Source organism: Notechis scutatus, chromosome 14 (genome assembly GCF_049901735.1).
Source record: "Notechis scutatus isolate UNSWTSFEM ecotype Mainland chromosome 14, rNotScu1.2, whole genome shotgun sequence".
Lineage (NCBI taxonomy): Eukaryota > Metazoa > Chordata > Lepidosauria > Squamata > Elapidae > Notechis > Notechis scutatus.
In genome coordinates, this window is record NC_142022.1 from 1,508,615 (window position 1) to 1,526,405 (window position 17,791).

At 42.5% G+C, this 17,791-nt stretch overlaps 1 protein-coding gene across 4 annotated transcripts in view; it reads right to left on the reverse strand.

Annotated features, from left to right (window-relative positions):
- Positions 1-17,791, reverse strand: part of LTBP3 (latent transforming growth factor beta binding protein 3) — a 45,737-nt gene that overhangs the window by 15,389 nt on the left and 12,557 nt on the right. For all 4 annotated transcript variants that reach the window (XM_087943682.1, XM_087943680.1, XM_087943683.1 and 1 more), the window contains exons 5-15: positions 17,510-17,584; positions 15,862-15,984; positions 15,084-15,242; positions 13,902-14,090; positions 9,440-9,456; positions 7,344-7,422; positions 6,290-6,382; positions 4,002-4,127; positions 2,493-2,624; positions 1,335-1,463; positions 717-836 (exon numbers count right to left, since the gene is read on the reverse strand). In XM_087943682.1, coding sequence (XP_087799808.1) covers positions 717-836; positions 1,335-1,463; positions 2,493-2,624; positions 4,002-4,127; positions 6,290-6,382; positions 7,344-7,422; positions 9,440-9,456; positions 13,902-14,090; positions 15,084-15,242; positions 15,862-15,984; positions 17,510-17,584 — 1,242 coding nt within the window. The remainder of the gene's footprint in view (positions 1-716; positions 837-1,334; positions 1,464-2,492; positions 2,625-4,001; positions 4,128-6,289; positions 6,383-7,343; positions 7,423-9,439; positions 9,457-13,901; positions 14,091-15,083; positions 15,243-15,861; positions 15,985-17,509; positions 17,585-17,791) is intronic.

The following is a 17,791-nucleotide window of genomic DNA, read 5'->3' on the forward strand; positions in this document are numbered from 1 at the left end:
CTTGCCATGAGGACTACTAGACACATACCGTAACTCTTTTTAAAAACCCCCCACAAAATCTGGTATTTTTTTCTTGTCATGAGGACTAGACACTTAACTCTTTTCTTAAAAAAAACAACAACCATAAAATCTGGTGTTTTTTTTTCTTGTCATGAGGACTAGACATTTAACTTTTTTAAAAAAACAACCCATAAAATCTGGTATTTTTTTCTTGTCATGAAGATTAGACATTTAACTTTAAAAAAAAAAACCATAAAATCTGGTATTTTTTTCTTGTCATGAAGACTAGACACTTAATTCTTTTCTTAAAAAAACAACAACCATAAAATCTGGTATTTTTTTTTCTTGTCATGAGGACTAGACATTTAACTTTAAAAAAAAAAAAACAACCCATAAAATCTGGTATTTTTTTCTTCTCATGAAGACTAGACACTTAATTCTTTTCTTGAAAAAAAACAACAACCATAAAATCTGGTATTTTTTTTCTTGTCATGAGGACTAGGCACTTAACTCTTTTCTTAAAAAACAACAACCATAAAATCTGGTATTTTTTTCTTGTCATGAAGACTAGACACTTAACTCTTTAAAAAACAAAAACCATAAAATCTGGTATTTTTTTCTTGTCATGAGGACTAGACACTTAACTCTTTTTTTAAAAAAAACCACCCCCACCATGAATCTTCCTAAAGCTGAGAGCAGTTGCAGCGTGGTCTTACCGTAACATATGCCATTTTGGGCCCGGAAGCCTGGCTGGCAGGGGATACATTTATAACTGCCAGGTTTATTTTCACACCTCCCATCAGGGCAAGTTCCAGAGTCAAGACATTCATCGATATCTGAGAGACAACACAATTTTTAGGAAAAAGAAAAATATGTTGGTGTCGATGAAACTCTTAACAAAACTCGTATTTTTGCGTCATTGGGCCGTTTTTCTCCTGCTGTTTCCGTTGGGTGAAAAGATTATGTTGGTTTTGGCCTTTTTTTTCCAAGGGGAAGGGAACCTGGGTGAGATCTCAGAGAGGTTTCGAAGATACGGGGACCCCCGAGGCTTACAACAGTTCATTTAGCGACCGAAGTTACAACGGCGCTGAAAAAAATGAAAAAGGAGGAGGAGGAAGAAGACTGTGGAGTCCTTGTGTCTCTCTGAGCTTAATTATTTCCTTGCAGACATTTCATTACCAAACTATGTAGCAGCATCAGTGCATTGACGCTGATCGGTGCCTCAGTGTAGCAACACTGATGATGTTACCTAGTTTGGTAGTGAAATGTCTGAAAGAAAACCTTAAAGACCCCCACAGACTTGAGAATTCCCGACCCGGCTCCCCAAACCGTACCCTCACACAGCGGCTGCCGGGAGGGCTTAAGCCGATATCCGGGATGGCAGTCACACTTGTAATGTCCTGGGAAGTTGATGCAGGAACCGCCGTCTCCGCAGATGTTGGGCCGGGCGCATTCATCAATATCTAATGGGAGGAGGAGGAGGAGGAAGAGGCGAAAGATTGAAGAAAGAATGCAATATTGCAGGCAACTCTGCTCACTGCCAAGAGTTCGATCCTGACCAGCTCAAGGTTGACTCAGCCTCCCATCCTTCCGAGGTCGGTAGAACCAGATTGTTGGGGGCAAGAGGCTGGCTCTGTAAACCGCTTAGAGAGATTTGTGAAGCGATATATAAGTCTATCTATCTATCTATCTATCCACCTACCCACCCACCCATCCATCCCTCCACCTATCCCTCCCTCCATCCACCCATCTATCCATCCATCCATCCCTCTCTCTCACCCTCCATCCCTCCACCTATCCCTCCCTCCATCCCTCCACCTATCACTCCCTCCTCCCTCCCTCCGTCCTTTCCTCCACTATCCATTCATCCCTCCCTCCACCTATAACTCCCTCCCTCCCTCCGTCCCTTCTTCCACCTATCCATCCATCCTCTCTCCTGCCCTCCATCCCTCCACCTATCCCTCCCTCCATCCACCCATCTATCCATCCATCCATCCCTCTCTTCCTCCCTCCATCCCTCCACCTATCCCTCCATCCCTTCCTCCACCTATCCATCCCTCCCTCCCTCCACCTATCCCTCTCTTCCTCCATCCATCCACCCACCCATCCATCCCTCCATCTATCACTCCCTCCCTCCTTCCGTCCCTTCCTCCACCTATCCATCCATCCCTCCACCTATCCCTCCCTCCATCCACCCATCTATCCCTCCATCCCTCCCTCCGTCCCTTCCTCCACCTATCCATTCATTCCTCCCTCCACCTATCCCTCCATCCCTCCCTCCGTCTCTTCCTCCACCTATCCAGTCCATCCCTCTCTCCCGCCCTCCATCCCTCCACCTATCCCTCCCTCCATCCACCCATCTATCCATCCATCCATCCCTCTCTTCCTCCCTCCCTCCCTCCACCTATCCCTCTCTTCCTCCATCCATCCACCCACCCATCCACCCATCCACCTATCCCTCCCTCCCTCCCTCCAACTCTTGGCAGTCTCACCTGTGCAGGATCTGATCCCCTTCTGCACTTTCAGCTGGTAGCCCCGGTTGCAGTGGCAATTGTAGGACCCGCCCGTGTTCATGCACACGCCTTTCCCGTTGCCACACAGCTCCAGTTCACACTCGTTTACATCTGTGGAGTGGAAAAGAAGGACGGGGATCCCAAAAGTATATTGATCAAAGGCCAACTGGACTTTTTCGGGGTTCCCCCCGCCCCCCACTGAAAACGTTCTAGTTCTTATCCAAGAAGCTTCTTTGTTTCAGTTCTATTCTGTTTATTCAGAATCACAGAATGAGTTGGAGGGGACCTTGGAAGTCTTCTAGTGTCCAACCTTACATTAAACAAAAACCATGTTGAGACTTTGGGGAAAAGTGCAGAGAAGAGCAACTAAGATGATTAAAGGCCCGGAGACAAAAACATACGAAGAACGGTTGCAGGATTTGCGTTTGGCCAGTCTAGAGAAAAGAAGGACCAGGAAGAATAGCAGTTCTTCCAATATTTGAGGCGCTGCCACAAAGAAGAGGGGAGGGTCAAGCTATTCTCCAAAGCCCCTGAAGGCAGGACAAGAAGCAACGGATGGAAACTAATCCAGGAGAGAAGCAACCTGGAATTAAGGAGAAACTTCCTAACTGTGGGGACAATTAACCAGTGGAACAGCTTGCCACCAGAAGTTGTAGGTGTTTCATCACTGGAGGCTTTTAAGAAAAGACTGGACAGTTACTTGTCTGAAATGGTATTGAATTTCCTGCTTGAGCAGGGGGCTGGACTAGAAGACCTCCAAGGTCCCTTCCAGCTCTATTGTATTCTATTCAATCTGGCATTCTGCAGAACTGTCCCACTACAAAACCTACCATCCAGGGCCACTTGGCTGGGAATAGAATAGAGCAGAATCAGAATAGAATAAAATAGAGTTTAATAAGAATAGAATAGAATAAGAATTTAATAGAATAGAATAGAATTTAATAACAATAGAATAAGAACAGAATAAGAATAAGAATGGAATGGAATGGAATAAGAATAGAATGGAATAAAAATAAGAATAGAATAAAATAGAATTTAATAAGAATAGTATAGAATAAAAAGAATAGAATAGCATTTAATAAGAACAGAACAGAATAGAATAGAATAGAATAAGAACAAAACAAAACAAGAACAGAATAAGAATAAGAATAAGAATAAGAATAAGAATAGGAATAGGAATAGGAATAGGAAGGGAAGGGAAGGGAAGAGAAGAGAGAATAGAAAATAGAATAGAATAGAATAGAATAGAATAGAATAGAATAGAATATAGAATATAGAATATAGAATAAGGAATAGAATAGTATAGAGAAAAGAATAGAGAATAGAGAATAGAGTAGAATAGCAGAGTTGGAAGGGACCTTGGAGGTCTTCTAGTCCAACCCCCCCATAGGAGACCCTATACCAGGGGGTTGGACTAGACAGACCTCCAAGGTCCCTTCCAACTCTATTCTGATTGAGCTGAAACCTTTGAAGGAAACTGCCTCTTACCTACGCAATACCTGTGCTGAGGATGCCACCGATAACCTTGGTAACATTGGCAGGTGAATCCGGATCGAGTCGGGATGCACTCCCCGTGGTTGCAAATATTGCGGTTTAATTTGCAAATGTCCACCTCTGTGTGGCGGAGAGAGAGAAAGGCAGGGGGGAAAAAACCATTGGAAATTGCCACAATTGTTCCATCGATTGGATAATGGTCGTTTTTTTTCCCCCCAACACGAAGCCTTCAATCCCAGCCGGGAAGTTCCAAACGAGAGGAAACCTACATACAGGCCATTCGCAACTCGTTTAACGACCATTCCAAGTGATTAAAAAAAAGATTAAACAACATTTAGATCCGAAACCTGAAATATCCCTACATGTTTTAAGAGCGGCTAGAATTGTACTTGCCCAAAATTGGAAGAGCGATAAAATACCGATAGAGGGGAAAAGAATTGAAAAAAAATATTTGAATGTGCAGAAATGAACAGACTGACACTAGAAATTAAAGAAAAAGAAGAAACTGAATACTACAAGGTATGGAATATGTTTTATCAATGGATAGAGAATAGAACAAATTTAAAAAAAAAGATTTGATGCATTCACAGAATAATTAGAGAAATTAAGGCAATAGCTATAGGTGATATTATTATGTATATGAGCTTATGATTATTGTTGTATTGTAGATTTGATAAGAACATTATTTATAATGGTTAAATATTTGAAATATGTACTTAAATAGACACACGACTGAAATGGAATGGTATGTTGTATATAAAAAAACAACAAAAAATTTACTACTACTATTAACTGCTATTGCTATTAATCTTCTCATCACTCCTTATCACCCATCCCCTCCCATTTGTGTCTCTATGACTGTAACTTTGTCGCTTGTATCCTTACGATCTATATTGACTGTTTCCTAGTATGATTCGATTGCTTATTGTCCCCTATGACTATCATTAAGTGTTGTACCTGATGATTCTTGACTCTTGATGAATGTATCTTTTCTTTTTATGCACACTGAGAGCAGATGCACCAAGACAAATTCCCTGTGTGTCCAGTCACACTTAGCCAATAAAAGAATTCTATTCCATTCTATTCTATTCTATTCCATATATATATACATACATACATATACATATGTGTGTGTGTGTGTGTGTGTGTATATATATATATATATATATATATATATATATATATATATATATATATATATATATATATATATATATATGTGGATCTTTGGTTATTCGGGTTTTCTCCCGCGTAAGATTGGAAGTATCTAGGCAACGTTTCGATGAAGTCTCATTCATCATCTTCAGGCTTCTGTGCTTCTCAGAGTGATGTGAGCTTGCAGCTGCTTCTTCCTTTTAACTGCTAGTGGGGGTGTGACTTGATTGGTTGGGGGCTTGGCTGTGTTCTGATTGGGTGGGGGTATGTTCTCATTGGTTGGGGTTTGGCTGTGTTCTGATTGGTTGGGGGTTGGCCATGTTCTGATTGGCTGGAGGCGTGTTCTGTTCAGGTGGGGGCTTGGTTGTGCTCAGGTTGGTCTTAGTTACTGGGGATTTGAGCTGGTGAGCTGTGATCTTGCTGTTTGGCTTCGAGTTCGTGGTCGTGCTGCATCTTCATGGTGGGGGTCAGTATATATATATATATATATATATATATATATATATATATATATATATATATATATATATATATACATACATACATACATACATACATACATACATACATACATACATACATATATATATATATATATATATATATATATATATATAAATAAAATAACCGCTCCAAGTGATAACAGGGCTGGGAAAAAAGTGACTTAACAACCTGTCCTCGCACTTATGACCATCGCTGCCGCCCTATAGTCACAACCTCAACCTTGCATGTAATGTAGTTAAGTGAGAAATGTGTTCAGTCATTTTTGCCCCATTTCTTGCCACTGTTGTTAAAGGTGAGCCCCTGCCTTTCTTAAATTAGTCACATGGTCATTAAGTGAATCTGGGTTTCCCCCATGGACTTTCCTTGTCAGAAGGGATGCCAAAGGGGATCGCCATAAAAGTGAATCCGTTGTTAAGCAATCCCGATGTAAATCACACGACCAGGGGGATGCTGCCACGGAAGTAGGAAAAAATGGTCCCAAGTCAACTTTTTTCAGCGACGTTGTAGCTTCAAAGCCACTTAAAGGAATGGTTGCAAGTCAAGGACTATCTGTATTTTTTTAGAAAAAAATATTTTCAGAAAAAGAGTACGGGGGAAACATGATTTGATAGTATGGTGCTTACCGGTCTCTTGAGTTGGAGGCATGTAAAATTCATCCATTCGGTCCTCTTCAGGGTACTTCACCACGACCGCGACGGTGGGCTTCGTGATCACCACTGCAAAGATTAACAGATGATTTAGAAGGGACCTTGTAGGTCATCTAGTCCAACCCCACTTCCCAAGCAGAGACCCTACACCATTTCTGACAGATGGCAGTCCAGTCTCTTCTTGAAAGCCTCCAGGGATGAAGCTCCTACAACTTCTGAAGGCAACTTGGATTGATTGCTCTCAGTCAGAAAATGTCTCCTTATTTCTAGGTTGAATCTCTCCTTGTTCAGTTTCCACCCGTTATTCCTTGTCTGGCCTTCAGGGGCTTTGGAAAACAGCTTGACCCCTTCCTCCTCCTCTCTGGGGCAGCCCCTCACATATTGGAAGATGCTCTCCTGTCTCCCCTGGTCCTTCTCTTCCCTAGACTAGCCGGTTCCTGCAACCGTTCATTGTATGTTTTAGCCTCAACATCCTGGTTGCTCTTTTCTGCACTCTTTCTAAGCAAGGGTCCCCAAACTTGGCAACTTTAAAGATTTGTGGACTTCAACTCCCAGAATTCCTCAGCTGGCTGGAGAATTCTGGGAGTTGAAGTCCACAAATTTTAAAGTTGCCAAGTTTGGAGACCTCTGTTCTAGAGTCTCAACATCTGTTTGATAGACAGATAGACAGATAGATAGACAGACAGACAGACAGATGATAGATGATAGATGATATATAGATGATAGACTGATATAGATAAATAGATAAATAGATGATAGATAGAGAAAGATAATAGATAAATGATAGATGATATAGATAAATGATAGATTAGTAGATATAGATAATAGAAAAATAGAAGATAGATAGATAGATAGATAGATAGAGAGAGAGAGAGAGAGAGATAGACAGACAGACCCAGATTAAAAGAGTTGGAAGGGACCTTGTAGGTCATCTAGTCCAACCCTCCGCCCAAGCTAGACTAGCCAGGCCCAGCTCCTGCAACCACTGAAAATGCCCCCCACAACGAGGAGTGTTTTTCCTCTCACTCACCGGGGTACCGAGGACCCAAAGTTGGGGTGTTGCCAAAAACCACACCTTGCTCTTCCGAAATCGTCGTGTCTCTGGGCACCTGGAGAGATTGAGAAGGGAAGAGGAGGAGACAATGAACGGGAAGACAAGACAGAAGGAGTCCTCAGCTTAAGACCCCGATTGAGCCCCAAAACTATGCTCTTTAAAGGAGATATCGAGTGAGTTTTATCTCATTTTACGACCTTCCTTGCCACGGTCGTTAAGTGAATCGTGGCCGTTGTTCAAGTCAGTTGCACGTTTCTGAAGGGAATGACCCACTGACTTTGCCTATCAGAAGGTTGCAATTGGTGATCTCATGTCCCTGGGATTTGCGACCTTGTCATTCATCAGGGTGAATCGATGAGATTAGGTCCAAAATCATTCCTTTTGGAATAAACCAAACAAAAACAGGATAACAGAGTTGGAAGGGGCCTTGGAGGTCTTCTAGCCCAACCCCCTTATAGGAGACCCTATAGTACCATTTCAGATGTTCTGAAGTCCAGAAAGCCGTTTCCAAATAGAAACAAAAGTAATTGTGTTTTCTTTTCTTTAATCAAAGCTATCAATTCCCCCATCCCTGCTAACTCCATCAACTTCTGCAGCCACTCATCCATTGTGGGGATTAAAACGTCTTCCATTTTTATGCATAAAGTAATCTTGCTGCCATCAACATATATAGCATCAAAGTTCCAGGTATTTTGCCCCCCAAGTCTTTATCCCAACCTATTGTTCTGATCTAGGCTTCCCCCAAAAGCACTAAGGAGGCTCTTTGTCCTGGCAAAACCCCTTTTATGAAACGAAGGTGAATTTCTTGCTTCCACATTCAGCCAAAGGCCTGGCAAACAGTCTTTCAGGGGGCTAATGAGGAGCACAGACCTTATCTAGCCTGTAGAGCTGCCAAGGAAATATTTCCAAACGCAGTGCTGACAAGGAAGGGCTCGGCACAGACCTTCACACTGCTGCAAGGAACAAGTTGTTTCCTGCAAAAGCCCCCTCCCCTTTTGCTCCTCTTTTAATCCCTATGGGAGGGGCCATTCACCATCCACCTGAGCCTTTACTCCTGAGTCGACCCTTGTTCATTAAGACCCTTCTCCTGGCAGCTCTGTGCATGCGCACATTGGGAACAGGCTCCAGCTGTTCTTCTGCCCTACTGATGTCCAAACTCCAAAGGCAGCTGATAACTGTTGGACAGTCCTGGCCCCATCTCTGCCTCCGACGCAGAGCCCTCGTCCGAGCCTTCCTCAGCCTCCAGGACTGGCCCATGTTCCTCCCCAACCTCCTCACTCTCCGACTCGGCTGCCAGTTCCACTAGCCACCGGTGGGCCACAACAAAATGGCTCTCCAATCTCTTCTTGAAAGCCTCCGGTGATGGGGCATTCACAACTTCTGGTGGCAAGTTGTTCCACTGGTTAATTGTTCTCACTCTCAGGAAATTTCTCCTTAGTTGTAGGTTGGATCTCTCCTTGATGAGTTTCCATCCACTGTTTATTGTCCTGCCTTCTGGTGCTTTGGATAATAGGTTGAAAAGCAGAAGGCCGACCAAAAATATTAGAAATGAATAGATTAAAGCTTGCAATTAAAGAGAAGGAGCAAACTGAATACAATTAGATATGGGAACTATTTTATCGATGGCTAGAGAAAAAAATATGGAAGCTAGCAACAGCTAATAGATTAGTGAAATATAGAAAATAGGTTAATAGAATTAAATACGTTAAGAGGAGTGTTATAGTGAGAGAGACATTATGTATATTAATAAGATAATAATAGAAAATTAACTGAATATGGTTGTAATTGTAATTATTATTGCACAAGATATCTGTACCCAGATAACACACCGTTAAATGGAAGACGAATTGAATGTATTTTAAATAAAATTAAAAATGTATTAAAAAGAAAAGAAAAGCAGAAGACCGATTCAAATGACCCCTGGAGACCCCTGTATCAACTCCTGGTGGCTCAGATTCCATTAAACAACTATCTGAGATTGTGTTAGATTTGAAGATGGCCATTAATTAATTTTTTTTTCCACATATTTTTTTTTACCTCTTCCACAGTTCTTCAGTGGGCCTCACACTTACCATGGCTGGAGAAACAGCTGCAAAACATAAAGCCAGAGATAGGATGATGGTTAGAACTTTTGATGAGAACTAGTGCCTCTGTGAGCATACTCCATTCTTCTACTGATCTAAACAATTACGAGTAACAGTATATAACAGAGTTGGAAGGGACCTCAGAGGTCATCTAGTCCAACCCCTTGCTCAAGCAGGAAACCCTACACCATTCCAGACAAATGACTGTCCAGTCTCTTCTTTAAAAACCTTCAGTGATGGAGCACCCATAACTTCTGGAGGGGAAGCCATTCCACTGATTCCAGGTAGTCCTCGATTTACGACCGCAATTGAGCCGGAAATTTCTGTTGCTAAGTAAGACAGTTGTTAAGTGAATTTTGCTCCATTTTACTTGCCACAGTTGTTAAGTGAATCACTGCAGTTGTTCAGTTAGTAACATGTTGTTAAGTGAATCAGGCTTCCCCATTGACTATGCATGTGAGAAGGTCGCAAAAGGGGATCACATGACCCCAGGACACTGCCACCGTCATAAATAGGAGTCAACTTCCAAGCATCTGAATCTTGATCATGTGACCATGGGGATGCTGCCACCGTCGTAAGTGTGAAAAACGGTCATAGGTTCCTTGTTTCCGTGTTGCTGTAACTTTGAGTGGTCCCTAAAAAACTGTTGTAAGTCGAGGAATACCTGCAATTGTTCTCATGGTCAGGAAATTCCTTCTTATTTCTAGCTTGGTTTTCTCCTTAATTAGTTTTTATCCATGGCTGAAATAGTCTGCCTTCCTTCCTTCCTTCCTTCCTTCCTTCCTTCCTTCCCCATCCCTCCCACCCACCATTTCTTTCCTTTTCTCTCTCCCTCCCTCCTCCCTTCCTCCCATTTCTTCTTCTTCCTGCCTTCCTTCCTTTTTTCTGTCCCTCCTTCCTTCCCTCTCCCTCCCTCTGTTCCTTCCTTCCTTTTCTCTCTCCTTTCCTCCTTCCTTCCTCCCACTGCCTCTTCTTCCTTCCTTCCTTCCTTTTTTTCTGTTCCTTCCTCCTTCCCCCTCCCTTTTTTATTTCACATATCCTTAATATGTGTCCAATCCAGTTCCACTGTGGCATTTTTTTCAAAAAGCTTATAAAAAACACTAAGCAAAATATTATTTTTACGAGCTGCTCTCCGGCTGGAGATTGCAAATGAAGTGGCATTCCTGGCGTTCCAGGGGCTACAGACTTATTTGTTTCTCTTTTTAACATACAGCACACACCTCTTCCATCAAAAAATCCAAGAATGTAATATTCTTTTTTAAAAAGAAAACTCCTCCGCAGCTTAAAATCTCTCTCTCTCTCCAGTTATAAAGTCCAGAAATGTTCTTTCTTCTTTAAGAACTGCAGTAAATCACTTGATTTTGGGTGGCTGGCAGTAAACCAAGTCAAATAACTAACTGCAAACCTATAAAAGAGCTTTCAAATCTGTTCTTTGGCAGAAACAAAAATATCTTGATGTGCTTCAAGTTATGATTTGAATCCAAACTCTCCTTCAGTCCGAAATGAAGACTCAAATCTCAGCTTAGGATATTTTTTTCCTTATCTGGGAGGGTTTGCTTTGAAAAAAAAAGAAAAAAAAGAAAAGGCAACTTTCTAGACCTCATGCCATTGATGGGCAAAACTGCACTACGCAACGTGGCAAGATGAAACTTTGCAAAAGGCAAAAAACTTTTTACACTGTTGTTGTTTCAGCTGAGTTGAGATTGAGGTAGTCCGAAAAGGAAAAAATGACTTTAAAATCACAACCTGCCGTGGAACAAATGCCCAAATGGTTTTGGATAGCCGAGATTAAGGAACAGGGAACGAAAATCTGGCAGAAAAGCAGAATACAGAAACACAGAATCAAAAAGGAACCTTAATAGTGGAACTACTTGAAGTTTAAAAATTTAGCTGCCAAAATACACGCAAATATTGAGTTCAGCTTCTCCGCAGGTGAGTTCATCCAGGAGTCGATACCCAGTACAGTTAGACCTCAACTTACGACCATCTGTTGAGTGACTATTCAAAGTTAGAACAGCATTGAAAAAGGTGACTTACAAAAATATTGCACATTCCCACAATCCTGCAATCACTGTTTGTGTCGTTCCTAGCCGGCCTCCGGAAGGAAGAACACAAATGAGATTTGTGTGAAGACGTGAATAAAAAGGGAAAAATATTTGCACGGGGACAATACAGGGAGTCCTCAAATTTTGGCCACCGTTGAGCCCAAAATTTCTGTGACTGAGGAAAACATTTGTTAAGTGACCCATTTTTACGACCTTTCTTGGCACAGTTGTTCAGCGAATCCCTGATGGTGCTAAGTTAGCAATACTGTTGTTAAGTGAACCGGGTTTCCCCGTTATTAAGTGAATCAGTTTTGCCTTGTCAGGAGGTTACAAAAGGGGATCACATTAAAATTTCAACCGTCATAAATATGAATCAGTGGCTAAGCGTTTTGAATTTTGAGCACGGGGATGCTACAAGTTCTAAATGTTAAAAATGGTCATAAGAATGTGCAGAAATGAATAGATTAACGCTTGCTATAAAGGAGAAAGAACAAACTGAATATTACACGACATGGGAGCTATTTTATGGATGGTTGGAGAATAAAAACAGAAGTGAGAAATAAATGGAGATTAGTAAAATAAAGAATATACATTAAGACAGAGATGTAAACAATATGATGGTGATTATTAATATGATTGTTAAGATTATTATACCTAATTTAGTATTTAGTATTATATTTTCATTAGAAGATATGTTAAAATGGAGAAATGAATAGAGTCATAATGCTGATAATTCCCTTAACACTGTTTACTAAATCTGTATTATTATTATTATTATTATTATTATTATTATTATTATTTACATAGCTTTTTCTCTGGAAATATCACACAACTAGAGCATACAAAACATTTGCTAGACCAATACTCGAATACACCTCATCAGTCTGGAACCCACATTATGTATCTGATATTAACACAGTTGAGAAAGTCCAGAAATATTTCACAAGAAGAGTTCTCCACGCCTCTACTTGTTGCAGAATACCTTATGCCACCAGACTCGAAATTCTAGACCTAGAAAACCTTGAATTACGCCTCTTTGGTCCGATCTAAGTATAGTATATAAAATCATACATTGCAATGTCCTACCTGCAAATGAATACTTCAGCTTCAACCATAACAACACAAGAGCACACAACAGATACAAACTCAAGGTGAACCGCACCAAACTTGATTGCAGGAAATACGACTTCAGCAACAGAGTGGTCAATGTCTGGAATACTCTACCTGACTCTGTGGTTTCTTCCCCAAAACCCAAAAACTTTAACCTTAAGACTTTCTACTATTGACCTCACCCCTTTCCTAAGAGTTCTGTAGGGGGCGTGCATAAGCGCACCAACGTGCCTACCGTCCCTGTCCTATTGTTTCTTTTATTTTTCTTATATCTCCATGTATTCATAACTATGTTTTTACTTATACCTATTATCTTGTAAGCAATTGACAAATAAAATAAAATAAAATAAAATAAAAAACGATTACTATTCATCTTCTCATCCTTCCTTTACCCATCTCCTCCCACTTATGACTGCATGAATGTAACTTAACTTGTATCCTTATGATTTTTTTAATTGACTGTTTACTACTATAATTTGATTGCTTATGATGTTTCCTAGTATGATTAGATTGCTTATTTGTACCCTTTGACTACTATTAAGTGTTATGCCAATGATTCTTGACAAATGTATTTTTCCCTTTTTCTTTTTATGTACAGAGAGCTTATGCACCAAAGACAAATTCCTTGTGTGTCCAATCACACTTGGCCAATAAAGAATTCTATTCTATTCTATTCTATTCTATTCTATTCTATTCTATTCTATTCTATTATCATATTCCTTCAAATATTTATTCTATTATATTCTATTCTATATTCTATTCCTTCCAATATTTATTCTATTCTATTCCTTCCAATATTTATTCTGTTCTGTTCTATTCTGTTCTATTCCATTTCATTCCATTCCACATTCTATTCTATTCTATTCTATTATTCTATTCTATTCTATTCTATTCTATTCTATTCTATTCTATTCTATTCTATTCTACTCTAATTATTGTAAGAATAGATAATTATTATCAATGTAACGAATACTGTAAATTTTGATTGTAATAGCACAGAGATATTTGTACCCAGACGACACAGTTTAATGGAAGATGGTATGTTCAAGGTCACATACGTTCAAATAAAAATACCTAATTTTAAAAAAATGGTTGTGTTGCTTTTTTCAGTGTCGTCATAACTTCGAACAGTCTCTCAATGGACTGTCCTGTGTCGAGGACTACCTGTATTGCCCCAGCCATGTCTGCCAAGACAGCCATTTTGAGAAGGTGCCCACGGCTCTACTTTCACCTTCCAACTACCCCCAGCTCGCCGAGTAACTCCTTCCCTTCGCTTCCCGCGTGATCAAACCAACCTTCTGCTTCTTGGGAATCGCTGTCCGGGGCAAGAAGGGTGGGAGGTTCCGGCCGTGGTGGTGGCAAGTCACTAGTAGCATCCGGGTGGATCTGGAGTAGGAACTCACTCTCTCCCTGGATGGTCAGAGTTTGGTGCAAGGTTTGAATGTGGTAGCCTCTCCCCGCAGGGCAGATTTCTCGGAACGCCGCTATCCAACCGGGAGAGAAAAAAACGAGACAGTCAGAGGCCCTCCAACCTGCAGGTAAGATTCGCGCGGTGAAGCAATGGACTGAGGAGTGGAGAACGAGAGAGGAAGGAAAAACGGGAGCTGCGTTGGAAAAGGGGCAACGGAGGAGATGATTTTCCAGGACAATATGGCAAAGCGGGGATATAGCAATAGCCCTTAGACTTATATACCGCTTCACAGTACTTTCCAGCCCTCTCTAAGCGGTTTACAGTCAGCCTCTTGCCCTCAACAATCTGGCTCCTTCTTTTACCAATCTTGGAAGGATGGAAGGCTGAGTCAACCTCGAGCTGGTTAGAATTGAACTCCTGACTGTGGGCAGAGTTTGCTTGTAATGCTGCATTCTAGCAGGAAGGAAGGAAGGAAGGAAGGAAGGAAGGAAGGAAGGAAGGAAGGAAGGAAGGAAGGAAGGAAGGAAGGAAGGAAGGAAGGAAGGAAGGAAAACAGCAATAGCTCTTAGACTTATATACCATTTCACAGGGCTTCACAACCCTCTCTAAGTGGTTTAGAGTCAGTCTATTGCCCCCAACAATCTGACTTCTCATTTTACTGATCTCGGAAGGTTGCAAAAAGTGATCTAATAACCTCAGGATACAGGAATGGTCATAAGTATGAACCAGTTTGCCAGGTGTCTGAATTTTGTTCACATGACCACAGGGAAACGACCAAGGTTATTAAGTGTGAAAACCGGCCGTTAAAGTCACTTTTTCCAGGGCTGTTGTAACTTTGAATGGTCACTAAATGACCGGTTGTAAGTCAAAGACTACCTGCAGCCCATCCCGAGCTAGAGAAGCGGCCCAGCGTTCAGCAAGACAATAACGGAGCAAGGACAGCACCAACACAGAGAGAGAGAAGTCCAAGCCGCAAACAGGACAGGGAAGCAAGATCCGAGCGGATGGAGTTCGAGGGAGCCGACAAGCGCCGTTTCGGTCCTCGCCCGTCTGCCCTTCGACTCACCCGTTCCGTCGGCCGGACATCGCTCGCAATGGACGCCCCAGGCTTTGCCCACGCTGCAGCAGCACGTCTGGCGTGTCAGTTTGGTGGACAGAGGATGTTGGCACTGCTGCTCGGGACTCACCAGTCGGAAACACAGGCTCCTCTCCCCGCCTTTCTCCGCTGCCCTCCCCCCCAAAAAAAGAAGGACAGAGAAAGAGATCAGGGGAGGCAGAAGTTCACAGGAAAAAAAGGGAGGGGAGGGAGAGACAGGGAGGGAGGGAGGGAGAGGGGAGGGAGGGGAAGAGAGAGGGAGGGGGGAGAGAGAGGAAGGGAAGGAGCGAGGGGAGAGAGAGAGGGAGGGGAAGGGAGGGGGAGAGAGAGGGAGGGGAGAGAGGGAGGGAGAGAGAGGAGGGGAGGGATGGAAAGAGGGAGGGAGGGGGAGAGTGGGAGGGAGAGTGGGAGGGGAGGGAGAGAGAGGAAGGGAAGGAGGGAGAGGGGGAGAGAGAGAGAGGGAGGGGAAGGGAAAGGGACAGGGAGAGGGAGGGGAGAGAGGGGGAGGGAGAGGGAGAGGGAGGGGGAGAGAGGGAGGGAGAGAGAGGAGGGGAGGGATGGAGAGAGGGAGGGAGGGGAGAGTGGGAGGGGGAAGGAGGAGAGAGAGGGAGGGGAGGGAGGGAGAGAGAGGAGGGGAGGGAGGGAAGGTGAGGGAGGGAGGGGGACAGAGGGAGGGGGACAGAGGGAGGGAGAGAGGGGAGAGAGAGGGAGAACCATATCTGCCACCCCAACCTCTTGAGATACATACCCACACAGTGGGTGCGTGAAGGTCCCAAAACCTGCCCCGGTTTACACGCGCAACGGAAGCTTCCTTGGGTGTTCAAACACTCTCCTCCTTGGCACACGCCTTGCATGGCACACTCATTGATGTCTGGGGGGGGGGGGGGAAGCCAAAAATAACTATTAATCATTGTAGCTCTTGTAGCTTCGAGCTTGTATGATGGGGAGCAGGATTGAAGAGGGCTGATCCTGGCATTCAAACTTCCGCCCGGTCGTAATTCCTTCTGCTAAAACCTCCGATTTCCAAATATCCTCCCGATTCAGAAGATAGAAGGAAGTGATTCTGAGACTGCTCCGAGGTTACTCATCCCCTATGCAGAGGCCACCTCCAGACCCATGTGCCACACCCCAGTAGAAAGTGAGAGGTCATTCGGAAAATATTAGACTGTGCGGAGATGGATAGATTGACATTAAAAATAAAGGACAAAGAAGATACAGAATATTACTTAACATGGAACAGACTTTACAAGCGGTTAGAGATAAGAGGTAGAAAATTAGAGGAAGAATGATTATTGCTATGTATGAACTAAATATAAAGATGGTTTATAATTATAAATATGCCAATACTTAGTTCGATACCTCTGCTTCGCTACGAAACTACCGTGTTTCTCATATAATAAGGCTGGGTCTTATTTTTTTGAGCCCGAAAAAATGGCTAGAGCCATCTTTCGGGGTGACTAATTTCCCCCCCTTGCATCTTCGGGCGGGTGGGCGGCGATGGCTTGGATGTTGACCTCAGCGTTGGTGGGGCACTTCGTATCGGGGTCAACGCAGGCAGCACCATATCCGGGTGTGCAACAAAAGTACTTCCTAACGGCAAGTCCCCCCACCATTTCCCCCATTTCGCATGTTTTAATATAGGCCTTAATTTGGGGGAGGGGCTTAATTTCATTTCATGCCTATAAAACATGCTGGGACTTCCTATTGGGGGAGGCCATATTGTTGGAGAAACAGGGTATGTGGTCGGGCTTAGTTTTTGGGGAGGAAAATAAGGGGGAAAAAATTCTGCCTCTTCCTCCCAGCATCCATCAGTATTCATCTGGCTAAAGCCCTGTCAGCGTGTGACAGAGTTGAGGGCTGTTTGGAAACTGAAAGAGTATTTGCTGTGTGAGCAAGAAGGAGACAGCAAGGAGCCTGGGCGTGGCTTAGCTCAACCGCTCTGTACTAAAGCTGCTTGGTGCTCTGAAACTGAAACTCCTCTCCTCCAAATTTCAAGTTTGTAGGCTTTACGGTTCTGGAGACTTTGTGATGATGCATGAGTGGCATTTTGCTTTTATATATATATAGATAATAATCAACAGAACTATAAACAAGCTAATATAAAGAGAAATCTACTTAAAGCTATTATGTTACATTATTGCTATTGTCATTAGCATTTATGTTAATATTCCTTTTTGTTCTTCCTTTGCTTTTCTGTAAATGATATGCCCTGACAATACACTGTATTCCAAATGTTTATGAATAAAAATAGAATAATATACAAAAAAGAAAAGAAAACGCAGAATCTCAGGTTCAAGGGCGCCCATGACAGCAGATTTTATTTTCCAGTTCGCTGGCATTCAAATTCCAAACACAAACACATGTGGAACATACACACCACAATCGCAAAGCCTTACCCTGACAGTGAGTGCTGTTGAGTCGCTTGTATCCTTGAGGACAATCGCTCCCCATTGTCTTTTGCACACCCGAATCTGGAAAAAAAAGAGCACACAGCAAGCATTTAATAAGACTTCCACATTCCTCTACTTGTTTCCCTTCCAACGCCTACATTTTCAAAAAAAATAATAATAATAACATTAAAAATTTAATGTTATTTCTGCAGTTTTAGCTTTCTGCGCCAACTCAGGAAGCTCAAACTGTCCAAGGAGCTGCTGATCCGGTTCTACAGAGGAATTATT